Raw genomic sequence first — 25,599 nt, 5'->3', positions numbered from 1 at the left:
CAAAAATGGAAAGAAAAGAAGAACATACTTATTACAGTTCTTGTCACCTGCACTGCATGATTTTCTCAACAGAAATGGGAAGGGAATAAAGCTGATGTGGCTGGAAACATTAATTCTGCATTTTGTAAGTGACTGAAACCAGTCCCACAAAGGAAAATGCCCCTGCTGTAATGGTTTGCTTAATGAATCATATCATACCCATAGCAGATTACTTACCATTAACTGTGAACAGAACTTAATATGGTTAAAAAGACTGCAAGCCCAGCTGCACTCTGGCTTTGTACTAGGTCTCTTCCCATATTCTGGCAGGTACAGGACAGGATGGACTGCTGGGTTCATTTTTCCCACTGTGGATTTCACTACTTCTCTCTTGGGTGCAATCTATAAGGATAAAAAAGGGACATACGGAGATGGGGGATGGAACAAATATATAGTATTTGTCACCAATTCAGACAGCGTGTTTCTCTGACAAACAAGGATTTACAGACTGAGAAATGCAAGGGTTTCTTCACCCATTGATCCAGTATGTTTGTTAAATACCAAAGACACACTGTTAATGCCATAGCCTACTGCATGGTGTTCAATCCTACATGTTGTGAGAGGTGCACCATAAACTATGGGAATCAAAGATCTGAATAGGAAAGTTTAATGGCATTTTCCTAATGAACCAGTAACAGCATTAACCACTTGCCCCTGCTCAAAAGCACAACAGTCTAACAATTATATGAGCATGGACACCTTTATACCTGGACATTTCTGAGACAAGCAGAGTTCCTGTTAAGTAAACTGAGCCTGAGGTTACATGAACAAATCTAGGTCATAGGATGTGCCAGAAATGCAAGGAGAAAACAAACTCAGGTCTAGCCCCTTGCCTGCTACCAAGCTTTTCCATCCCTTCCCAGCCAGTCTAAAAGGCTCTCCACCCTTCTGCAGGCTTCACTCAAAGAACTACCTGGATGACCTCAGCTGAAGTTTTACTTAGAGACACAATAGCACAGTGTATACTACAGGGAATATCAGCTGAATTTTAACTGAAGCAATAAATTAAATACTGAAATAAACCCAAGAAAAAGCAAAAGGAAAGAAAATACCTTTAAAATTACTTTGGAAACACAGGCTATACAGAGCTGCCCTCTTCCCAAGAGACATTCATGAAACCTAATGCCCACAGGAGCTGGGAGACAGCAAGGTCCTTCCTAGATAAAAGCCAGAAAGCACAAACAAAGTAATTCTTGCACTGCCAACACCATAAAGAACTCGTAGGCACCTTTTTATAATGACAGAGTATTCTTAATAAAAGCTTCAAGCAGGTTTTACAGCTGCATATTATCCAATGAAACCAGTAATAAACAGCACTGTAGAATTATTTAGTGCAACTCCAATACGCCGAGAGTCTCAACCTGGGTTTTATTTATCACACAGGCTAAAATGTTTATTCTTGGCTTTACAGTAGCAGCCAAGCCTGTAGCTATCTTTTATCCCAGCACACTGCCATCTGGATATTGATACTTTGCTAAGGGATATGAAAGAAGAGCATAGTTACCTAATACAGCTTAATTGAAAACACAGGACCTACATATTATACCATGCATTATTCTACACAAAATTAAATCTGAAGGGCATGAAAATTTCTGTAGATGTCAGCAGAGAATATTTCAGAGGTAAACGCTGTGTTCTTGATCTGCACTAGAAATGCTAAGAAATACTGTGAAAAATATGTGCTTACAATAAGAAAAAACTCGGTTTTGCTCTGTTAGGAAAAAGAAATTGCTCAGGAAGGTGCATCTCCTTCAGGAAGAGCAGGAAAGTCACCAGTCACACATTTATCAGTACAGTAAACTCTGTTATGGTGATACATATTTACCTTGAAAGGTTCAATTGGTTTTGTTTTCCTCCTCAAGCAATGATTTATATAATTACAAAAAAAAAAAGAAAAAATATATGCTGGTTCTACAAATAGATTCACTTGAATCTGCACAAAGCAGCTTCAAAATCAGTTACATCTGCGCTATCCACATTAAGGAATAACGATTAAAAAGCTCTAATGTTAATGAAATCCCAGAAATTATGAACTGTTAAAAAGAATTCCTTGTGTGTAAGGCCAGAAAGGCTACCTGGCTTTATGTTTCTCCTCAGAGAGGTACTGCTGAGCTCTTGCAAACACCAGTCATAAGGACTGCAAATATATGTTAGTAAAGTAGATTAAGCACAAAATCTTTGGAACACAACATTGTTACTAAGTCACTCACTTCTAGCACCCACACTGGAGGTCAGATTCCAGCTACAGAAGCTCCCACCATGCTGCAGCACCTGCAGGCAAAAGGGAATTTGCCCCCTACATCCCATAAAACAGCACAGGGAGCCACAGCCACACTTCCCACTGAGCTGCTCCTCATTCGCTATAAGAGCCAACTAACTTCAAGTGAAAAACTTGTTTTAGACATGAAAGAAAGCAGTTTTTCATTTTTCACTTAGAGTCTATTTTCTGCATATGTCCATGGAACTGTAAGTAAAATAAACCCTAAAGACATTCTTAACTCAGTCCATACTATGCCAACAAATTCAAGCAAATAATGCCATTTAAGTTAATTACAGGAAACTTCAAGGAAACTGAAATACAGTTTCAGGTTCTCCCATGATACTGTCAAGGTCTTTGGAGTTACACGCTCAGTACAATAACTGTGTGCTTGAAAGGCTTGTCAGCTGCACTTCTGTATTTTATTCCACACACTAAAAAGGCTGCCGAAGCAGTTAAAAAAAAAAAATGGAACTGATAATCAGGTTTCTTTTAGCAGACAAGAAGTGATTTAAAGTAGAAAGGCTTGGAGAGAAAAAGAAAACTCTAAGCTACCTAATACCCAAATGCTAGGCACAGAAGAGTTATTCTAGGTGTTGACGAGTTTCCACCTCTCTCTCAGACACAAACACAGAGTGTGAACAAGGAGCATCTCGGGCAAAGGAAGAGCAGGCAGAGGAAACAGCTGGGCTGAGGGGCCAGGACCCCCACCCAGACAGAGCCACAAAACACGGGCACTTCAGTGCCCTGCCTGACCCTGGAACTGCAGCTCTGCACCTGAGGGACGCAGCAGTGGCTGCAGGAAAGGGCCCCGAAGTTTTACAGCCAATATTTTACATGCATTTTTTTAGCTCTTGCCCTGTTAATAATGGATTGATTTAACATAGAAAGATATAGGCCCCTCCCTCCTCTTTGCATGCTAATTAGTGCAAAGATGAGAAAGAAACTTTTCTCTTCGTGCCTAATTAAAAAAATGAATATTCACATGTGTTTATTTTTCTCTGAGTTGTTAATACTTTCAAATATGCTTCATGAACCATTTCTTATCAGATGTTTCCAGCAGTATTTTCCACTACCATCTGAGTCTCATAGGCTTTTTTTTAATAGGACAGCTTTAAATGAAACAGGGCATCTTGTAGAGGAAAAACTTTTAAATTTTTTTTTTGTTTAAGAGGATTCCCTTTAGCATCACATACAAGTCTTTTGGTAATATTGCCACAAATTGAACTAGAAAAAACAAATCCAGTGTCTAAGGTCAGGTATTCTGATAAAGAAATATCAAAAAGGTTTTGAGAAAACAGCCTCCTTCTCATCTACCCCTGTAAAAAGAAAAAAAAAAGAGTTGAAATGATCTCCTAATGCATCTCCCTTCATAATTCATGCCGAAAGATGACATTTTCTCAGGATCTTAATTAAGATAATGATGAACACCTGTGTCGGCATTCTTTGGCAAGACAGCATTATCCATCATAATCTTTTAAGTACTCTCAAAAAAACCCAACAAAATCGTATGACGGAACCAATCTGTTGTCTCTCCTTGCACTAAGTTTTACATCTCAGACACACAGAAGAACGATTAGATCTTTAAAGACTGCAATAAAAACAGGATCGTTAGATTTTAAAGTTTCAACAGAAAGCAGCTATTAAATTAATTAAATTAAGGTGTATGATATCCAAGATAGCCAAGTTTAACTCTATTCACTACAAGCCACCTGGAACCAAAGCACTTACAGTTAGAGCCCACCAATAGCTGTATTTTTAAAACATTGTTTGCTGCTACTTTCATGATCATTCTGCCTTTTTTCACATATGTTTCTCTCAGAAAGACAATATTCTCATCTGATCCCTACTGTACATTCATGCACTAATTTATTAAGCCATTTTATGCTGCACCACGTTTGCACAATCTAAATGAAATTATGCAAAAGAAACCAGCAAAGTAAAAAACAAATATGCAAATTCAAACATTTTGTATTTTGGGTCACCTTTTGTGCAGTCATGTCAAATCCAAGTTTCTCTCATACCAAAAAACCTACTGGAGTCCAATTACTAAACTAACCAAAGACCCTTCTAACAGCTTTGCAGGACCAGCCCATCAGACTGAAGGCTATAAAAATAGGGGTTTTAATTATTTATTTATAGAAGCTGAATCTAAATTCACATGCCTAAATTTAAATAAAGTTAAGAGTGCACAGCCAGCCTGTAAATCCAAGCCATTGTTAAATAAGATTTTTAGGAGTCCTTTCTATTTCATTAACAATTTATCTTCCAAAAAATTATAAGGAAAATATACAAAGTCCAGAATTTTAGTATCGACTTGCACTGTTATGGTAGCACTGGCAGCTGCAAAATACACAAACTCCTGACACCAAGAACTCATCCATATTTCACATACCTTCAGCAAAAATGCAAAGAAGCAGCAAATGTATCCTCAAGCCCCACGTTTGTTAACAGAACTGATGAATGACATAAGAGTCTTGAAACAAACCTCTTATTTCCCTTCGATCAAGTGGCTGAAAGTCCTGCAAAGCAGATTAGTCTTAGGCTTTCACATTTTAATATGCTGCTATCAGAGGAAAAAGTTGCTGTGACTAGTCATTCAGTAGAGCTATCAATGTGCAAATAAAGCAGAAAATAGAGACATCCTTAAGAAATGAGTCTCAAATTTGATATAAAGTGAAGATGACAACCACAGCAATAGAACTATAAACTAAATGTTTCAATATCTTGAATAATTATCTACAGTTCTTTTAAAACTGCATAGAATATAATAGTGGCATAATGTAGTGAGAATGTCAGTTTGATAGGCACTTACAATCCTGACGGCGTAAGAGTTCTATCACTACCGTTTATTAATCAGCTCTGGTATTATGTTTGCAAGGCATGAAAGTATGCATGAACTCACCAGTTTCCAAAATGCATGCCTACAGAAGAAAGATTAGTGGAACATCAGAAATAAAGAGGGTAATTTTACATGACGTTAACCTTACCTCCTCTTCAAAAAAGTCAGATGCCATGGGAAGATGGTTAAAACTTCTGCTTCTTCCTACAAAGAAAGGCGCACGTAAAAGCAGTTAGTTATTCTACTCACATATAAAATGAATGTTAAATGTATAAAACTTGACCAGATGATATCTCACTCCCCGAACAAGGGGGATTGACAGAGGATTATGACAGAAGAGCTTTCGAGTGGAGAAAGAAATGCAGTGCTCCAGAGCGATCGCTACAATGAAGCCGGGGACAAATACCGGTGACACCGTGCAGTCGAAAACTGATGAAAGTGCACACCTGTGTGGATTGAGAATGTAAGGGAGCGTGCGAGCCGGGGATGGACCCGTCCCGTTTACCGGGGCAGAACCACATGGAGTTTAAAGAGGTGAAATTCCGCACTCCGCACATTAAAAAATTAAATTAAAAAAAAAAAAAAAAAAGAACAACCAAACAAACAAAAAATCAAACAAAAGGGGGGCGAGGAAGTGCGAGAGGACAGAGGAGGGCAGGCGGAGGAGCCGAGCCCGGCGCGGCCCCGCTCCCGCCCGGCGCTGCCGGCACAGCGGGGCCGAGCGGGGCCGAGCGGGGCCGAGCGGGGCCGAGCGGGGCCGGGCTGACCCGCGCCGCCCGTCAGGGGGCGCCCCGCGCCGGGGCAGCGCCGCCCGCTCCTTCGGGCCGGGCCGGGCTCGGCAAAGCCGGGCTCAGCAAAGCCGGGCTCGTCATCCCGGGCAGCTCCGGGCCGGGGGCGGCCGCCGCCGCCCGCAGCGCCTCCGCGCGCCGTCCTATCAGCGCCGCCTCCGGGCTCCGCCGCAACCGCGCCCGTGCTGCCGCCGCCCCTCCGCAGCCGCGCTGAGGGACAGCTCCGCGGGCCCGTGCAAGGCGCGGAGCGCCCGCCGCCGGCGGGGAACAGCCAGTCATGCGCCGGGACGGCCGGGGGCGGGACCGGCGGGGCCGCGGCCTGATGGGTACTGTAGTGCAGGGCAGGACAGGGTACGGGGGGACCGTGCAGCGCCCGCCCCGCCGGCCGCGGCCCCCCGAAGGCAGCGGGGACAGCGCGCCCTGCCCGCGCAGCCCCGGCCCTGCAGCGCGGCCGTTCAGCGGGGGCTGTGGATGCGGGACGGAGCCCCGCGCAGGGAGGGACGGACGGAGGGAGCGGGGCGGCGTCGGTGTCGCCTCCACGGCGACACGGGGAGCTCCTGCCCCGGCCTGCCCGTTTTAAAACACACCCCTGCTCCTCGCGTCTCCGCGTACATCCCGCGGGGGAGCGCGGCGAGAGCATTACGGTCGGGAAATGCAAAAGTGGCAAAATAAAATAAATTCTAAATATGTATATCTTGTGATATCGCCCCCCTCCCTCGACAGAGAAAGGCACTGCGGATCCCGATGGCCGGGGGTCCGCGGCCGCTGGAGTAGCTCCTTTCCTCAACTGCAAGGGAAAACAAAATGCAAGAAGGGAATAAATCGGGATATGTTTCTATTGGGAAATATATCTGGTGGAATCACAGGAGATTACATCTTCTGATCGGCAGGGATTTATCCCGGTTCATATGGTTTTAATCTGCTTTCGCCTCGACCCTTCAATGAGCCGAGGGCGGGGGGAGGATACCCGGTGCGCTCCTCAGATCCGCGGGAAACCCTCGCTCTGAGCGGTGTCTGCGGACCCATCTCAGCCCCCTCCGGATCGCCCTTCTCCCGCCACCGCCGCTGGGAAAGGCTAAATCCGATCGCTCCGAGCAGCTGATCCCCGCTCCTGGCCGGACGCCGCCGCTCCGCCCGCACAGCCGCCGCAACAGGTCCGGTAGTGGGGCGGCCCCTGCCCGAGGGAGCGACCGGCCGAGCAGCGCAGGGACAGGACTGCGGCTCTTCCCCGACGAAAACCTTTTTTGTTAAGAAATTCAAAACTAACAGCACCACCAGTCCGCCGTATATCCTACCTCCAATGATTTAGCAGAGGGAGGGGCAGGGGCAGAGAGCACTAGGAGGGGTGGATGTGCAGAGGGGGAGCCGGGCGGCTAATAAATCTTATTAAAGATCTATTTTTTTTTTTTCATATACTGATTGGCTTGCATTCCGGCACAACGCGGCTCCGCACGGTATTTAGCACATGCAGAAAGTTGGAGCTGATCTTAAATGGCTCGGAGGTGACTGCAATCCAGGAGCCGGCGCACTTGAGCCTCTGAGCGCTGGGGAGGGCCAGGGAAGCGCGGAGCCCTCCCGCTGGTTGGGCCCGGCCGCGGCAGCCCAGCGGGGTCCTGCCAGTCCTTCCACTGACAACACCCCGCGAAGGAGGAGCCTCGCCGGGCCGTGCTGAAGGCGTCAGGAGCTGCAATTTCCAACTTAGCATCTTGGCAGGACCCTTCGGAAAGCGAGAGCGAGGAGGAAGGGGAAAAAAAAAAGCCCCCCAGTACAAGGGGGACAGAGAGAAAGAAAGAGAGGAGGGGGGAGGGAAAGAGGGGAAAGCAAGGGGGGGAGAAAAAGGAGGAAGCGGTGCCCGGCTGCAGGCGAAAGCGGAGCAGCAGCCCCGGCGCAGAGCAAGGTGCCGCCGCTGCCCAGCTGGCGAGGGCGGAGAGGCGCCCGCGAAGCCCCGGCCGCAGCCGCCCCAGCCCGGCAGCGCGGCGGCTCCCTCCCGGCGCCTTGGGCTCCCGGGTATATGTGTGCGCCTGGCCATGTCGTATCCTCAGGGTTACTTGTACCAGCCGTCAGCGTCCTTGGCTCTCTATTCCTGCCCGGCGTACAGCACCAGCGTGATCTCCGGACCCAGGACCGATGAACTTGGGAGATCTTCTTCGGGCTCCGCTTTTTCCCCTTATGCCGGATCTACCGCCTTTACCGCCCCTTCCCCGGGTTACAACTCCCACCTCCAGTACGGCACCGACCCGGCCGCCGCCGCCGCCGCCGCCTTCACTTCCTACGTGGTAAGAGCAGCCGCGGGCAGCCGGCACCGCGCCGGGCACGACGGCATCCCGCGGGCGCCCGCCCCCCCTCTCCCGGGCCTGCTTTTTGTTCCCATTTTATTTTTGAGATCGCGGGGACAAAAGGGAGCGCGGCTCCCCGCCACGCCGCCCAACTTTCCCGCATCGCCGCCGTGCCCTGCCTCACACTGTTGCTGGCGGCAGCGGCGGGCAGGGCCGGGCGTGGGGGGAGTCGCCGGCACGGCCCGAGCGAGCAGGACCAGGGCAGGCAGGGATCGGTTTCATTCCCGTAAAAAAAAAAAAGAAAAAAATTAAATTAAGTGTAAATAAAACACCAGTCATAGTTCTGCAACAATTAGCTTGTTGTGATTGAAAAGGGAATGAACTCAGGAGCGGTCGGCGATGAGAGAAATCCGGGAGATAAATCCAGGCAACTTTCCCCTGCACGGCGATAATTAGGCTTAAATATTGCAGAGCTCTAACCCCGTGGCCGCGAGCTGCTCCGCGGGGCTGCGCGGGGAAGGGGAAGGGGAAGGCAGGGCACTGCGCCGCCGTGCGCGCCCGCGGGGCTCCGCGGGGCCAGTCCGAGTGCGGGACATCCACACCGCGGAGCTGCGGCCACAGCCAACGCCCCGCAGCTCCGCTCAAAAACCGGCCACTTCGGCTCAGCTTCTCCTCTATGTTTAGGGCAGAGTTTCACAGTTCCCTCTTTCCTTTTTCTGAACCCTCTTCTTTTCTTTTTTGCCTTTTTATTTTTGCCCCTCTTCTCGCTCTTTTTCTTTTTTTTTTTTTTTTTTTTTTTTTTTCTTTTTCTCTTTTATCTTCTTTTCTTCTCTCTTCTTCGCTTTATTTTTCCCTCCTGCCGTCCCTGGGCAGGGAGGAGCGGCCCAGCCCGCCCTGCCGCCTGGGCCCGGCAGGTTGTCTGCCGCGATCGCAGCGCGGGGGGGAAAGGCTCCGGTCCCCCTGCCGCTGTCCGCCCCCACGCCGCGCTGCCCACTTGCTTTTCCGCTCCTGCATTTGGGGGAGAACCGCTGGATTGCTGCCGGCAGCCGGTGGTCTCCTGGGGTCGGAGACTACCGGCCCCGGAGAGCCCCCGGGCCCTTCCTCCTGGGAAAGAACCGGGGGAGAAGGCAGGCAGGGCCCGGTGCCGGGGGAGAGGCGGCGGGGCGCGGGCAGGGGCTGCGGGCAGGCCCTGGCGTTGCCTTTGCCCTGTCATTGCCGCCCCGCGGCCGCTGACCTCGCCCCGCCGGGCCGCTTTCCCCTCTCTCCCCAGGGCTCGCCCTACGACCACACGCCGGGCATGGCCGGTTCCCTGGGGTATCACCCGTACGCGGCGCCGCTCGGCTCCTACCCCTACGGGGACCCCGCGTACCGCAAGAACGCGACGCGGGACGCCACGGCCACCCTCAAGGCCTGGCTCAACGAGCACCGGAAAAACCCCTACCCCACCAAGGGCGAGAAGATCATGCTGGCCATCATCACCAAAATGACCCTCACCCAGGTCTCCACCTGGTTCGCCAACGCGCGGCGGCGTCTCAAGAAGGAGAACAAAATGACCTGGACCCCACGAAACCGCAGCGAGGACGAGGAGGAAGAGGAGAACATCGACCTCGAGAAAAACGACGAGGACGAGCCCCAGAAACTAGAGGAGAAGGGCGACCCCGGGACGCCGGACACAGGTAGGACAGCGGGCTCGGCCGGGTCACGGCGGCCGCGCCCTCGGGGCTGCCCCCGGCCCGGTGCGGTGCGGCCTGTTCCCCGGGGCGGGGGGAGCCGGCGGGCAGCGCTGCGGGCCTGACTGCGGCGGGGACCGAGGGGTGGGCGGCCAAGTGGGTGGGCGGGTTTGGGGGCGCAGGGCGAGCCCGAGAGCTGCCCCCCCACCCCTGTCCTTTCTCCCCCTACCAGGAGCGGCGGATCCCAAGGCAGCGCCGGGCTGCGAGCGCCTCCAGGAGTCCCCCGGCCCCCGGGAGGCCGAGAGCGGCCTCAGCGACTCGGATTGCAAAGAGCTAGCGGAGGAGCGGCTCGACGGGCCGCCCGTCCCCCACAAGGCGCCCGGCGCTTCCCCGCTGGGACCGTGCCCGGCGGGCCGCGAGGAGCCCCCGCCGTACCGCCCGCCCTCCGCCGCCGCCGGGCCGCCGCACGCCGCCGACCTGCACCCGCTGCTGCCCGCCGCCACCGGCGCCTCCGTCATCCACTCGCCGCAGCAGGCGGCCCTCGCCAAGCCCAAGCTCTGGTCGCTGGCCGAGATCGCCACCTCGGCGGACAAGGCAAAGGAGGCCGGCGGCGAGGCGGCACCCCCCGGCCCCGCCGTGCTGGGCGGCGGGGGCCCGTCCCGCTCGCCGCCGCGGCCGCGCTCGCCGGCCGCGCAGTGCCCCTTCCCCAACGGGGCGGTCCTGCCCCGGCCGCTCTACTACACGGCGCCCTTCTACCCCGGCTACACGAACTACGGCTCCTTCGGGGCCCTGCACGGGCACCCCGCCGGCGGCCCCGCCGCCGCCGCCCCCGGCGCCCACTTCAATGGATTAAACCAGACTGTCCTCAGCAGAGCCGAGAGCTTGGCTAAAGACACTAAAATGATCAGGAGCCAGTCCCAAGTAGACCTTTGCAAAGACTCACCTTACGAACTGAAGAAAGGTATGTCCAACATTTAATATCGGCTTCTCCTCCCTAACCCCTCCTGGGACTGTGGTTTTCTTCCTTTTTTTTTTTTTTCTTTCCCTTTTTTTAATTTATTTGAGAGAATAATAAATTGCTTTGGCAGTTATTTTTCCAGTACCAAAAGAAAAACAAAACAAACAGAAAAAGACCAGCTCCCCCCTCCCTCCCAGCACCCTCTTCAAAAGTTTATAGAGTCTATTTGAAATGGCTGGGTGGAAACCGCCCAGAAATGTCTTAAGCAAGTGAAAAGCAAATGAGTGACACGCTCTCTCTCACACACACAAAGAAGAAAGATTTGTATTAAATCTTATTCTGTATATTTAATGTAGCTTTTTTGTATTTAAATTGATAATACAGTATCTTTGAAGTAAATTATGAAATCAAGACAACTGTACAGGCATTAATGTTGTTTTCGTAATATAAATATATACATTTCTGTGTCTTTTTCCGAATTGTTTCATAGTTTTAAAATATATATATACAAGTTTAATTTAATTTTTTATGCCTATTGTTTTTTTTTCATTGGGTGTGAGTTAAACTATGATGCAAAAACGAGACAAAAAAAGGAAATAGGTTATACGTATTAGATTAAAAAAAAACCAAACAAACCTGCAGCCGCCTTTGTAAAATGCAAATATTTAATTAAAAGAGATTTTTAACAGAATCAAAACCACTCTCTTTTTGCAACGGGCAGATATGTGCTGAGGAAAAATAAACGCACGTCTTAAATGAGACGCGGGGCTCCATTTAGGACCTCACAGTAGTACCTGAAGCCTTTTTGGAAGTGACAAGAAATTTTTCAAAGGTCGGGGGGCTCCGGGGGCGAGAGCCGCCCGCGGGCCGGGAGAGGCGAGCGGCGGCGGCAGCGGGACGGGGCCGGGTGCGGGAGGGACGCTGTTCCCAGAGGTGAAGGCTTAAATCAGGCCACGCACAAAAGCACTTGTTAGAAACACCAAATCGAAGCCCAGTCCCATCTTTTAACCTAATTACTTCCAATCAGTGTCGTGTTTTATGCAAAGCAATCAGCTGGTGAACTTTGCTAATGAGTTCGATTTTCTGCCAGATTTAGCCCGCGTCGCTGCAGCAGCGGTGCTGCGGCGGCAGCCGGGGCCGCCGGCTGCCCGGGCAGAGGGGCTCGGTGCGGCGGGGGCCGCCAGGGCCCCATTCCCTTCCCCCGCTGCCCGGCCCCGTGCCCGGCCCGCGGCTCGGGGCGGGCCCGCGGGCGCGCAGCCCCGCGCAGGGCCGGCCGCGGGCGCGGTGCTGCCGGCGCTGGCAGGTAGGTGTCACACTCGGCCCGGCTTTGGCTGCCGCCGCCCGCTCGGCCGTGCGGGAGTCCCGCGGGGCCGCGCTCCGCTCCGCGCTCAGCCCGCGGAGCCGCGGCTGCCGGAGGGACAGGGGCCGCGCCGCCGGGGCAGTCCCAGCCTCCAGACCCTGTCCCCTTGGGTGCGGGGACAGAGAGCGCCCTGAGCCCGCTCCGCAGCCCAAGGCAGGGGAAGCGGGTCCCCGAGCGGATTAGGGGTTCCTCAGGGCAGAACCTCCAAAGCCACTTCTCGCTCGTGCTGCTGCCCCAGCAGCCCAGGTCCCCTGCAGAGAAATGACGGCGAGAACTGTTGCGGCGTCCGGCTTCGGGGATCGGTGTGTCCCCGTTCAGTGTGGATTTTGGGGGTGTCAGCTGTATGCTGCCATCGACACTGCTGATGTGATGGGAGTATGACTGGGACCTCTGGGGCTGCTGCCGAGACACCCCTCTGTTTGCTTGGATTTTTTTTTCTTTACGAGACAGATAATTATTTTGTAATCTCTTCAACTTTGTCAGAGCTATTTATTAGCTGTAACAGGTTTATTCATGCATATTTACATTTTACGGGAATTTAAATAGTAGTTTGTATTTTGGGTTTTAAATATGCAGTCTATGTTCGCTAGGTTATAAGATTTTTTTGTAGATAATCTGGTTTAAAATCGAAATTGTTTCAACTGAATGTGCAAAGAATCAAATATTCCTGGGATAATAGTATGTTATTTTGTCATTTTAATAATGATAAATGATTTTTAAAAAAACGCTCGAATTCTTTCTTTGGATATATAATTTCCAGTCTGTGAGATCCGCAGGAAGGCGTATTTTTCGTGCAGCAGTGAGCTTTACTGGACTCACCTGCCTTGTTTAAAACGGGATAAAGTTCTCGCGGCGAGGGGCACGGTAGAGCTGGCCCGGGGAGAAGCAGCCCCGATGTGCGGGGCTGGAGGCAAAGCGCCGCGGGCCCCTCCCGCCCCGTCCCCCGGCGGCGATCGCCTCCGGCTGAACTCGGGGAAACTCCCCAGCGCCCTGTGCTAGAGGGAGCGACAAAGCCCCTCAGGACCGCGCTCCCGAGACAACAGGTTTCGCGGAGAACCGACTAACCTCAAAATAAATAGGTTTCAATTATTCATGCAGCTATGGATTTTTTTTTTTAAATTGTCGTGCTACCTTTCCACAGCTGATCTTCCGATCTCTGAGAAAGCTATTTTCCAAAGCAGCTTAGGAGCTTCGCTCGTTCAAAAGCCCTATTCCTTATACTCAGGGCTATTCTGAATAGGTCTATTAGCGATCTCAATACGGTTTTCGTTTGATGTATAAATTCCTAAGGGAATTAACCGTTTCCTTTAGGTTGCAGCCTGTCGCCTATTTTAAACCATAACTATTATTGTAGCCCAAACGATTTCATACAACAATTTTATTCATCACCCTTTTCCCCTGCCACAGGAGATATATACTGTATAGCTATTCTTTAACATAAGCACGAATTTACCAGTTTCTTTTCCGTATCAGCAGAGGGGGAGGGGGCAGCGTTCGTCTTTTTTGCCTCTGGCATGTTAATTTGTTGTTGAAAAAAAATAGAAAAAAAAAAGAAATGAGGATATCTTAAAATAAAAATAATGCCTGCTGCCAATCAGAGCTGCCGTAGGTTACTCGGGAGCAGCCTTCGGAGTGGCCGGGAGCGACTGTCCCTCGGGGAGCGGAGCGCTCCCGGGGCGCGGGCAGGGCTGCGGGCAGCCCGGGGAGTTTCGGGGAGGGAAGGTTCCGCTGCTGCTGCTAAGCGCTTTTTGGGCAGGTGAGGGGAAGAGCGGGGCTGGTCGTGGGGTGCTCCAGACTGGGCTCTCATCAGCTCTCCTGGCAGCAAGTGCTTGCCCAGGGGCGCAGGTGGGAACGGCCCAGCCTCCGCCGTGCGCAGCTCCGCTCTCGGAAGAAACCACTCGCCCCTTACCGTGCCCGCTCCCTCCCCTTTCCGTCCCGGACCCCACGGCACGGCCCTTGATGGGGAGGGAGAGACCCGACCCCCACGCCCCCCGCCTCGACGGCGCGGGTCGAGCGGTGCAGGTGGCAACGGGGTGCAGCGGGGGATGCAGCACCCTGTCCCGTAGGTGACAGTCCAATAGTCCCCCAAAACCCGACAGACGAGTTGGCCTGGCTGGCCCGGCACGACCCACGCGTGGGGCCATAGGAACAGCTCAGTCTCCAGGTCGACACGTCCGAGGATCCGGGACCCCACAGGGGACAAGCGGGAGCTCCCGGCCGAAAGCGGCTGCTCGCCGGGCAGGGAGCGCAGCTCGCCTCGGGGAGCCGGGGAGACGTCCCCGCCCGTCCGAGAGAAGTGCCCTGTCCTCGGGGAATGATGCGGCTTCCGCGGAGAAACCCGGGCAAGAGTCCCGAGGTCAGCCGTGCCCGTTCCCCGGGCCTACCGACACCCCAGCGCGCCCGGGATGACAGGACCCCAGGCGGGCTGTGAGCCCAGGCTGCAGCCATTGGTCCCATCCATCCCATCCACGGCAAAATTCTCTGTCCTGGAAGCAAAGAGACAGAGCTGGGGGTGCGATCCGCAGCCAGCACAACCCCCAGCTCCGGCTGGGAGCCCCTTGTACCTCCAGCCCTGATTCTCAATTGCAGGGACGGAGGGCGAGAGAGGTGGGGAGCCTGGCGCAGCCCTGCTGCTTCCTCTTTCACGCTTAAAAACAAAACAAATCCTAATTTAGACCCTCAACACCCCGGACCGTGTTTACATCCCCCCCGCTGCTCTCCCCGCGAGTGTTGCCTTTCCAATTGTCACGATTAACCTACGGGGCTCCCGCTCGGCGCGGAGCCTCCGCGGCGGCCGGGACGGCGCGGTCGCGTCTAATTGGCTTATTGGAGCTCCCCCCGCACACCTCCCCCGCCCCGGCAAGGGGTTCTGAACAGCATCTCCTCTTGTCATGCCGAGGAACTACGTGAAATCCCCTCCGCCAAGAAAACACGGGAAATCACACGGTCAGCAAGTTTAAAGGAGGAGAATAAAAAATATCACAGGGGTTTGCAGTAGGGAAAAGTACAGCAACTTCAGCCTAAAACTGAGACTAGTTTAGTAGGAAAAAAAAATTCCCCTCGAAAGAAAACAAAGGAAAACTCGTCTCCATGGCCAGGTCCGGCCGGCGCCCAGCGCCGGTGCGCAGCCGGGGGTATTCCCGAGCCGGCGGTGCGGTGCGGTGCGCTCGGCCCCGCAGTGTTCCCCCGCCCCAGCACAGCAGCCAGGCTCGGGGCAGCCTCGGAGCGGCACGGGAGTGCCGGGGAGCCCGCCCGCCCCCCCAGCCACCCCCCTCCCGCTCCCCTCTTTCTGTGACCTGCCACGATTATTAGTAAGGACATCTGTGGCTGGCAAGGGAACAAGTGTTACCAAAACCAGAACCGGCTGTTTTTCCAAATGAGCAATATGTTAATTCCTCATCCCCCCTCTGGTTTCTTTAAAACCTGGCACAAATACATCAATGGCGGAGAATAAGGAGCCTTTGCAGAGAACAAGTGGCAGTTTTGAATTTACCTTTTGTGTGCGCCTCAGATGCAATCTTGAGGCATTTTTTCCCTTCTCTCCCACAGAAAAAGAGTGTTAATCTGCCCTATCTTGGGACCCAAAAGGATTGGAGTGGAGTAGATATTCACTGGAATCACATAGGGGAATAAGGGTCTTGCTTTATTGAATCATCAAATCCCAGGAATGAAGCTCTTAATTAATTATGGGTGCTAAAAATTCAGGCCAGCTGTTTCTTTTTACTTGGCTCTGACAGAGAAAGACAAAGTCTACATCGAGATCTTCTAAGGCGCATTCAGCATAAATCAGCGCCCTCGGCGGCGCTCCCGGCCGCGGCGCGACCCGGCGGTGACAGATGGCGCATTGTCCCCGCATTCCTCCACCGCGCCTCCGCGGGTGCGGAAGGGGTCGCCCGGCGGCGCGGCCCGACTCAGACCGGGGACCTTTCTGTGCCACGGGCAGGGCTGGCCCGGCACCGGCGAGCGACGATCGGGCCGCGCCTGGCCGAGCTGCCGGCCCTGCCCGACGGGGCGGCCGCGGGAGAGGCTCCTGCGCAGGCTCTGCCTTTTCTCGCCCGAGAGCGCTCCGCAGGCGCCTCCTCCGCCCCCGGCAGCCCCAAAGCGCCGTTCCCCGTCCCTTCCCCTGCGCCGAGGCTGCGGCTGGAGCCCCGGCACCTAAGTCCTCCTCAGCTTCCCTCGCTGCGCCCAGCACCCTCGGTGACACCTCCACGGGACCACCTGACGCTGGCACTTGGGACACGGGGGCCCCCAACATGGGCGCTTCTGGTTTCCTCCCGAAGGCAGAAGCGTTTCCCTGAGCGGCCGCGGAGTCCCCCGGGAGGGGCAGAAGGAGCGGGGGTCGCAAAGGCGCCGTGCGGCTTCAGGGCCGGTCCCGCCGGGTCACCTCCATCCCGCTCCGGCCACCGTCCACTCTTCTAGGGCGGCGGCGTTCGCTAAAAACCCCGTTTCTCAACGGGAGCAACCCGCGCTATTTTCACGGACAGTTTGCAGGCGAGGGGCGCCCGCGGCGGGCGGGGCTGCCGTGCCCCTCTCGCCTCCTCCTGCACTTTTCAGTCAGGGAAATTTCTGCCGGTTCATCCCGGCGGGGCCGAACACTACGAGAGGCTGGTGAGGCTCATGCGGGGGTCGTACCCCGCCGGGCGCTTCCAGCCTCCTCAGCCGAGGATCTCTTCACCTCCAACTACCAGAAAATAAATGTCCTCCGCACGGCGTTACTCATCTGTTATAATTAGAGCATGTGCGAACTCGCAGCGCGCCGGGAGCCCGGCTGGGGTTGATGCAGGCACTTGTGCAATAAGCACCTCTTTCTGCCGTGGCCGTGCTGCGCGGGCAGCATCCTGCCCCCGCCACGGGAAGGGAGCGGCTTCGTCCTGATACCTCTTTTCCCCCGAAATTGGCTCTTATTTGCCTAAAGCTAACCACAGACCTCTCCACGCTCATGGCTGATGGATGCAAATGTAAATGTGCACTTATTTAATTGGATCAGGTCCCAAGATAAAAGAGATAAACGGCTCCCAGTTTGCCAAGTTATTTTCAGAGGCATGCAGTGATGTGTGGAGGGAAAGTTAATGAAGAGGAGAAGAGACACACTGTACTTAAAATACCTCAGGTCTAGACTCGGGGAGAGGGACGCATCGAACTCCGCCGCGGAGGGTCGGCGGGGTCTCGGCCCGGCCCGGCTCGGCTCGGCGCGGCCGCAGGTGCCGCACGGAGCTCCTCTCCCGAGCGCGGCGGGCGGGCGAGGCTGCGCCCTCCGTGGCAATTAATGCTCTTCCCCTCTTCCCTCCACCAAAATTGGTCTCCGTTACTGCCGTCTCCCCTTGTTCCTCCTCGTGTTCTACATCCGTATGCATGAGACATTAACAGACGGTTATTGATACAAACATAGTTTTTGTTGCTAAAGGCCTTCCAAAACAAATTCTCCGGCTGAATGCCAATGTATGCATGTTGGCTGGTGACAGCTGATTAGTGAAATGATTTACGGCCAAGTTTAAAAAAAACCCGATACTGTCAAAGGCAGCAATTTGAAAAAAAGATAAGACAGTACAGCCTCAAGGCTTCCCACTGTAAAGCCACCCAACAAATCTAAACCTACACTACAAATACCTGAAACACTCAAGGAATCAATTGGTCGCAGATTAAATAGAGTCTGTATTCTGACTAGCCCTGGTAATCTGTAGCTCTCCACAGGAGCAGCCCCTCGACCTGTGCCTCCAGTCTCACCTGCGGCAGGGCCGGCTCCTGCCCGAGCTGCCCTGCCGGCCTCCCAGCATCCCTGCAATCGGAGACTTAGGCCTCCTTTTTGTTTCAAGACTTTTTCTCTCATTAATTGATTAAAAAAATCCCCCTTCCCTCATTTCTCTGTAGCTCTTCTTCATAAAGAAAGCTTTTGCTCTGCAATAAAGTAAGAGACTTTGATCCCAGATCATCCTCTTAGGCCTTCCAGCTGAAATCAGCGGAGAAACTATGTGGAGTTATTGTTCGCACTTGCTGCACTTCTGATTCAGAAAGGGCTGATTTATTAGCTTGTCAAGGGAAGCATTGTTCAGGAAGGCAATCAAAAAGCACTTACCTAGCTAAACTAAAATTACTGCCTTTTCAGTGGCTAATTTGTATAACTCCCATGGAGGAACTTGGGTAGTGTTTGATGAGGCATAAAATGATGATTAATGAATTTATTGGCCTGCTGCTCATCAAATAGGAGTAGTATATCTTTCCTCTATTGGGCGTTGGGTCTAATGCTACATGTCTGTGTAAAGCAAGTCCAATATGATCTCCTTTTTAGCCCCCTTTTAACCCCCATGACCTGAAGAATATCACCGTGTAACAGAGGCAACATCAGGGGACTGCAAAGACAAAGAGCCCGTTTGATAAAACGGTAAATGAGAAACGCGAGGAAAGTTGCTGCAGGGACAGATCTGCTCAGTTTTCGGCTTTCAATCACTTTGACTACTGAAGTGGGAAGAATGTAGAAACTAGATAAGGTGCGAGAAACGAAAAGAAAATGACAAACCAATTTTAACTTTCATAAAGGACCCAGCCAAACAACTTCATCGCTACTTGAAAGAGCGAGTGAGCGCGGGAAGTGCTGGGATTCCTGAGCAATCAGGCACGCTGCAGCACCTCACCCCAGCTGTGCATGGAGACACAGAGTATATACCCCCAAACTGGCCATATCCAGGGCCAGCATGTAACATGGTTGGAGCCCTGATCAGATTTGGTGCAACCATTTTGAGCCATACATTTTATGTCCTTTTTCCTCCACTGAAACAGCTTTCTCCTCTGTTCAGTGTTCACTGCTTGAATCACTCTTTTGGGGCTAGGGGCTTCTGGGAGAAATTATATACTTTCTCTCTTTTAAAAGCCCATACTAAAATACTTTTGATTCAGTGCCCACCTGGATACACATATGACCTACAGGGTATCTTATGCTCTACACATTACTGCTTTGAACAGGTTAAGAACCCCTAAAGATTAGAAATGTTGCCGACATTCTCAAAAGCTTGTTTAAATAAGTTTGCCTGAGATCTGAAATCAGACATCTTCCCAGGATTGAATCAATTTAGCTCTCAGCTTCCATGCACAGTTCCTTCTTCCTGTAGCTCTGAAGCTTGTTGAGAGACCTGCTGCTTGCACATCTCCCAGTGAAGATGCACATGCCTTATCTGGAGCCTGCTGCCAAAAAGGCAGCATGTCTCATTACCTTTTGAGGTCTCACAGAAGTACCCTTAGGCCTGTAAGTCAGCAGCCCACCATGCTGAAGACTGAGAAAGTGCAAGAACATTTTGCAGAACTACTGATGTGATCAACACTTGCTGGATGATGTGATGCTTCAGGCTCCAGTAAGGCTCAGAGGAGCAGTAAATGGTAACACGGAGGTGCCTGGCAGTCCCAGCAGCCTGGCTTCCCTCTCTGCACCTTGCCTTTGTGCTCTGCATGCAGAGCCAGAGCACTGCCTGCTCTGCACTTCTTCAGAGGGGAGGCACGAAGTGAAAGCAGGCTGTAGATGAAGTAGTGTGAAACTCCTTTTGCTCTCTCATGTTACAATGCAGTCTCTTCTGTAATTTTTTCTTTCCATCACCTGTTATCTTGTGGGCTGTATTAGATGATGTTTCTGGAAAGCTGCTTGGGAATTGACTGAAGCAAGTCTAGATCTCAGCCCAGGAAGGCAGGAGAATTGCTCTCCTTAATTTTAAGGGATGTGAGCTCATATTTTCTGAGAAATTCTTAAATTTGGCTGTTCCATTTTAGATAATAATTGTGATTTCAAACATTCTCGTTTGCAAAATACAAGGTATATAACATACCAAGAATGTTCATTTTTCAGATCTGTTTAGAAATAGTTTCTGAAATGGTAAAAGGAGTATATTCCTTACCAATCTTTCAGTTCTTCAAAACAAAACTTTCCTGAGACAACACACTGGCTTCCTTGACCAAAGAAAAAAGGCACTCACCTTAATGTTTACAACACCAGAAAACATTTATTTCAATTCTACCAATTGGTATTCATCTGAGACACTTTTAGCTGAAATGATCCTCTGGAAAATAATGTTTATAAACATCCTTGAAAAAATAGCACTCTCCTGACACAAGCCTGCCATCAATGTACCTCTCAACAAGTTTTATCTACAAGTCCTTGACCTGTGACTGCTTTTACAAAGGCTCTCTGTTCATTAGCAATTTAAGGTCACTTTAAGTACTTGTGTCACGAACACATAGCACAGCCATAAAATATATGTATTAAATACCAGCTGCATTAATATAGAGGTTTATTTCCCTCCACTTGGCTCCCCAAAGCAAAGTGATCTTACACATTGATGAAAAAAGACATAGTTATATTTGCATAATTAGAGCAATATTGTAAGTCTTTAGTGCAATAGACCTAAGAGGCTGATTTATGATTAAATATGTATGGCTAAAAGTTACCATGCTGGGTAGTGTGCATAGCATTAGACAATGACAGTTTTGGGACATAATTGCTTTAATGTGGGCAATTAAGACTAAGTGCATGTGATTTTAGTGTCTGCCCTACATTCCTCTGAATGATTACAATGATCAATACACATGATTTGTAAGTCGCTTCCTATTGATCCAATGGTAAAATGTTTGACCTTCCTTTGAGGAAGTAATTTGCTAAATTATGACACCACGTAAAGTCTTTCTTGGTTCAGAGGTGAGGGGTAATGGTGTTCAGAATTAGAAAAATATAAAATCAGTTTTCCCCCTTTTTCTGAAAGTCAGTCTCTGTAATGTCTCCACCAATTTGCTGACTTCACCTGTGGAGGGAGGAGTCTGGCACAATCATCTTTGAAACAACGTAAAAAAAGGGAAAAAATTGAATTGCAAACTCAGCCCATCTTTGCAAGAAATCCTCTTCATAAACTTTATGTGTTTACTCTATGCCAAATCAAGAGGAAGTTCTTGACCACAAGACCTCTGTTGTTTGCAAGAAGCTGGAGAAAAATGTGCAGCAGCAAAGTTGGGGAAAGGGACTCACACCGTGAGTGCCGTGAGCAGCTGGGACACGTGGCAGGGCTCCCTGGGCTGCCTGCCAGGCTTAATTTAGCTTTGCATGCTCAGTACCAAATAGCCTTCACTATATCACATTAGCAGGTACGAAAAGCAAACCAACAGTGTTCATGAAAACACATTAGCTGATGAGCAGTAACTTAGTTACAGCCGAGGACCTTCCTTCCATGCTGCCACTGCCATCCTAAATGTACACACTTACAGATTAGATCAAAATTAGAAGATACCAGTGCACTGAGATGTGTCCTGTTCCAGGGGTTCACAGAACCACAGAACCAATTAGGCTGGAATGACCTTTGAGATCATGGAGTACAGCCTATGACCTAACACCACCTTGTCAACCAGACAAGGCACTGAGTGCCACATCCAGTCTTGTATTAAACACCTCCAGGCACAGTGACTCCACCTCCTCCCTGGGCAGCCCATTCCAATGCACAATCACTCTTTCAGTGAAGGACTTCTTCCTCATGTCCAGCCTAAATCCCCCTTGAGCAGTTTAAGGCTGTGTCTGTCCTCTTGTCCCTGTTGCTGCTTTCCTGGGAGAAGAGGCTGCCCCTCCCCTGCTGCACCCTCCTGTCAGGGAGTTGCAGAGGGTGACGAGATCTCCCCTGAGCCTCCTCTTCTCCAGGACAAACAGCCCCAGCTCCCTCACAGGACTTGTGTTCTAGACCCTTCACCAGCCTTGCTGCCCTTCTCTGCATGTGTTTGAGCACCTCAATGTCCTTCCTAAACAGAGGGACCCAGAACTGGACACAGCACTCAAGGGACAGCCTACTCAGTGCCAATCCCTGCCCTAATCCTGCTGGCCACACCATTCCTGATAGAAGCCAGGATGCCATTGGCCTTTTTGGCCATGTGGGCACCCTGCTGGCTCATGTGCTGTCTAGTCTCCATGCTCCATCTCAGAGACAAGCTTTCCCAATACAAGCACTCTTCCTGCACTAACACTCCAGCATGAACATGCTGCCCTCACCACAGCCAGAACACTCCAGCCACCTGTGCAAAGTTGCAGTTCCCTGTGCAGATCAGACTTCAAACTTCAGTTCTTCTCCAGCTTAGTGAGAACTGGGGCATCCCCGGCCTCCCATCTGTGCTCAGCCTCCCCCTTCCCTCAGCTCCTGCCTTTCCAGTGCCCTGCACCCCAGCCACGGTGGGGAAAGTAGCTGGAACTCAGCAGATCCTTGGGTACAACATGGTCACTTCCACACTGCTGGCAAAGGCAGTATAATGCCTAAATGCCTAAAGGACAGAGACACTTAAAAATGATGATATGGAAGATAGAAGATGAAACATACCACAAATCATGTAGCTAGCAAGAAACATCCTATTTACTGGCTGTTGTGCCAAGCATTCACATTGTTACACAATATTCCATTCTTAAATCCTTTTCGTAAGGAGAGGAGAGCATCAAAGAGTTCATAAATTTCCCAAAACAGCAGTACTGAACAATGAACTAAACTACAAAGCCGTTGGAATTCCTGGTTAGAAAAAAGTTCAGTCAGACAATGGGCTGACTTGTTGGAAAACTGAAGGTAAATCTGCTTGCCAGACCTAAAGGACAGTCCCTCCTGGAGCTCACCAGCCACTGCTGAAGCATCCTTGGTGAAATTCCTTTTCTTTCTAGCCAGAGATGATGCTTGGACACCAGTTACAGACAGACTTTCTGAACAGGACTGCCCTGAAAGCCAGCCCTTCCCCACCCTAACTCTACTCCAGTCCCATGCCAGGAGTGAAGTGTATCACTCCAAACCATAATCATCTTGTACCTAGGTTTTGAACATTCCTTTTGGGTTTCTTCCAGGGTCTTAATGATCCTCACAGAGGTTAAGGTTCCTCAGGTGTTTAATTTTTAAGAAATATTACAGACCAAAGCAGATAAGGCTACACAGTATGCTATAGTCACTTAGCTGCAATTAAAAAACATAAGACACAGACATGGATAAATACTAATTAAAACATTTTACACTCAATTTTCCATTTTCTTATTCATGGTATCATTTCCTTGGGAGCAATCGATTCTCAACAGCTTCTCATGCAACTAGTGCACTAGCTTTTGGTTCCATTTCTGGATGACCCAGGTTGAGCTAGCTGGTGATTATCACTGAATAAGAGCACAAGAGGATGGAAAACTGGTAGTGGCAGTACTAATCAACTGTTAAACATGAGAAGCCCCAGGCAGGGTAACTTGGTGCTGAGAAAGCTGTTTATACTCCATTTTGGAAATTTTCCTAGCACAATGTACTCAGGTAGATATACTTCCATTGCTTTTCATTTAAACTAATTATTCTTTGGCTACCTCTTCTTTTTTATTTTTTTTTATTTTTTCTTTTTTAAATCATATGAGTGGATTTACCCTGTATTTGAATTACCTGTTACTATTCTTATTCTAAAAATATGCAGAGACTGAGATACCCATCATCTCGTCAGAGGCTCCTTGAGGAATCAACACCAGCAGGTGAAAGCTGCAGACCAAGGCACAGGAGCTGTGTCAGTAAGCACCCCACCTCAACCCGTCCAGATAAATCTGCTGGAGGAGGAGGAGGTGGAGAGGGACAGAAGTGCATCTCCAACAAGGACAAACTGCAGCTGAGCTTTAGGTTGGCACGGGGCTGAGGAGGCACAAGGATGGTGCTGAAGCTGGACAGAGCCCAGCAGCCTGGGACCACCACTGGGTGTGAAAATCAATGGGCAGAGAGACTCAGGGGGGGCTCCTGCCAGGGGCACGAGGCCAGCACAGGGCTGGCAGCCCCCAGCACTGGCCAGGCTGGGTTGAACAGGAGCCACAACTCACAAACAGCTCACAGCACCACGGTGTGCTGGATATATCTTGGATAACCACACACAGGGCACCAACCAGCTGTGCTGGCACAGCTGTGCACACCAGCAGCAGAGACAGCCCAGGGGCTCACTGGGGGAGGCCTCCCTCTCTGCCACTGAACCCCAGCAGTGGAGCAGCCAGGAAAACTCCCCAGAGCAGCATGGAGCATCACAGGACAGCAAGACATGTTAGTGTTGTGGTCTCACCCAGGATGGGCAGATAGGAGGTGACAACTGGCTAATTAGTCTCATTCTGCCTTTTTTCATAGTGAGCAAAACTGAGACTCACACACCTCAGTAACGTAGTTCTCTCCAGTTTTTATCTTAACATTTTTAAACACTGTGCACTGGAAATCCTGAGCTTCAACTGAGAATCAAGCCATTGGACATTCTTTCTTCAATTTTCAGCCATTGAGGTCAGATGCCAAGATTTGTACTTCAAAAACACAAGAGCTGCTGCCACAGTTTTCCCTGAATCTTTTTCCTGGGGAATATGTTCCCAGGTTTTGTTTGGCCTAAATCTCCAGGCATTGAATATGCACCTTTTTGCATAGATTCCAACCTGGATGTAGCACTGGCATCTGGCAGGGATTCATTCACCTAAAAAGAGGCGTCTGTGGCATCTTAGATTCCTCTGGGACATCCAAGCTATGCCCAGGGGGCACAGGATCTCTGAGAGGCCTGCAGGGAGGCCAGGGAGGTACAGTAGGGCACCTCATATAACAGAAAAAGGTGTGAGTGAGTGCATCTCAGCCCTAAACCGTTTCACAGTCCCCAGGAGAAAAGGCACTTTGCAACATGATTCGTTTCCTCCCAAAATCAACGTCTAAAACAAACCAGAGGACTGACACACTGAAAGTGCTGATCTTGCTCTGCTGCCTGTGAGGAGAGCCCAGGGGGACTAAAGCAGGTGCCTGTGCTGTGGACACTGAAAGCCAGGTGAGAGGAATTCCCCCAAAGCTACATAGAGATGTGCCTCTCCCTGCTAGATATCCGACTTCAGTGACCTGAATCTAACAAAACCCAGGTCTAACCCCTGTAAAACTATTCGCAATTTCTTCCTGAGTCTAAGAAAAAATGTAAATGAATACTTAAAAAAACAATCACTTGTGAAAATCCTTACAGTCCAACTATCTCTGAGACACTATCCAACTATCTCTTAAGCACCACTACAAACACAATTAAATTGTATAGTGATTGCTATAATTAATGAACAAATCCCTGGCTTAAAACTCTTGCATTGCAACTTTACTCATGAATACTTCCCTTGCTTTTCCATTGAAAAATCCATGACCCTTAATCAGGAATGCTCATAATCATATACTTAGCTTTAAACATAGAGCCACTGAACTTGATGAGACTTCAATACACAATTAAATTGCACAGTTCAGCCTGGACTGGTTTCTCACACACTTTATGGGGGAGAATCAGGTTCAAAAATCTGTTTCTCTAAGGTGTGAAATAACATCAAATATATGATTAATCAAATGAATGCATTAAAATTAGTTTTTGCACAACTAAGTTGCTAGTCAAATGAGAGGAGAAAAAGGGAAATATTAAAT

At 50.5% G+C, this 25,599-nt stretch overlaps 2 protein-coding genes across 6 annotated transcripts in view; one reads left to right on the top strand and one right to left on the bottom strand.

Annotated features, from left to right (window-relative positions):
• Positions 1-25,599, bottom strand: part of LOC306807113 (uncharacterized protein) — a 237,198-nt gene that overhangs the window by 8,576 nt on the left and 203,023 nt on the right. Inside the window, exons 1-5 of one of the 5 annotated variants that reach the window (XR_013775633.1) lie at positions 5,585-5,723; positions 5,287-5,342; positions 4,692-4,818; positions 1,092-1,196; positions 217-381 (exon numbers count right to left, since the gene is read on the bottom strand). Coding sequence is in view for 3 of the 5 variants with exons in the window: in XM_079316404.1 (XP_079172530.1) it covers positions 217-381; positions 1,092-1,196; positions 5,287-5,342; positions 5,545-5,695 (477 nt within the window). In the remaining 2 variants the exon portion in view is untranslated. Of the gene's footprint in view, positions 1-216; positions 382-1,091; positions 1,197-4,691; positions 4,819-5,286; positions 5,343-5,544; positions 5,724-25,599 lie in introns of those variants that run through there. The other 4 variants (XR_013775634.1, XM_079316405.1, XM_079316404.1 and 1 more) reach the window with 4 other exon arrangements.
• IRX5 (iroquois homeobox 5) lies at positions 7,510-11,352 on the top strand. Its single transcript, XM_079316402.1, has 3 exons — positions 7,510-8,202; positions 9,473-9,878; positions 10,105-11,352. The coding sequence occupies exons 1-3, from the start codon at positions 7,954-7,956 to the stop codon at positions 10,848-10,850; spliced, it is 1,401 nt and encodes a 466-aa protein (XP_079172528.1). The 5' UTR covers positions 7,510-7,953; the 3' UTR covers positions 10,851-11,352.

This window comes from Erithacus rubecula (genome assembly GCF_903797595.1).
Source record: "Erithacus rubecula genome assembly, chromosome: 12".
Classification (NCBI taxonomy): domain Eukaryota; kingdom Metazoa; phylum Chordata; class Aves; order Passeriformes; family Muscicapidae; genus Erithacus; species Erithacus rubecula.
This window is presented reverse-complemented; position numbering and strand designations above follow the sequence as displayed.

Coding starts and splice junctions, on each gene's coding strand:
- IRX5 (XM_079316402.1), top strand. CDS start 7,954: ATGTCGTATCCTCAGGGTTACTTGTACCAGCCGTCAGCGTCCTTGGCT. Junction 8,203..9,472: donor CCGCCTTCACTTCCTACGTG/GTAAGAGCAGCC, acceptor CTCTCTCCCCAG/GGCTCGCCCTACGACCACAC. Junction 9,879..10,104: donor CCCCGGGACGCCGGACACAG/GTAGGACAGCGG, acceptor TCCCCCTACCAG/GAGCGGCGGATCCCAAGGCA.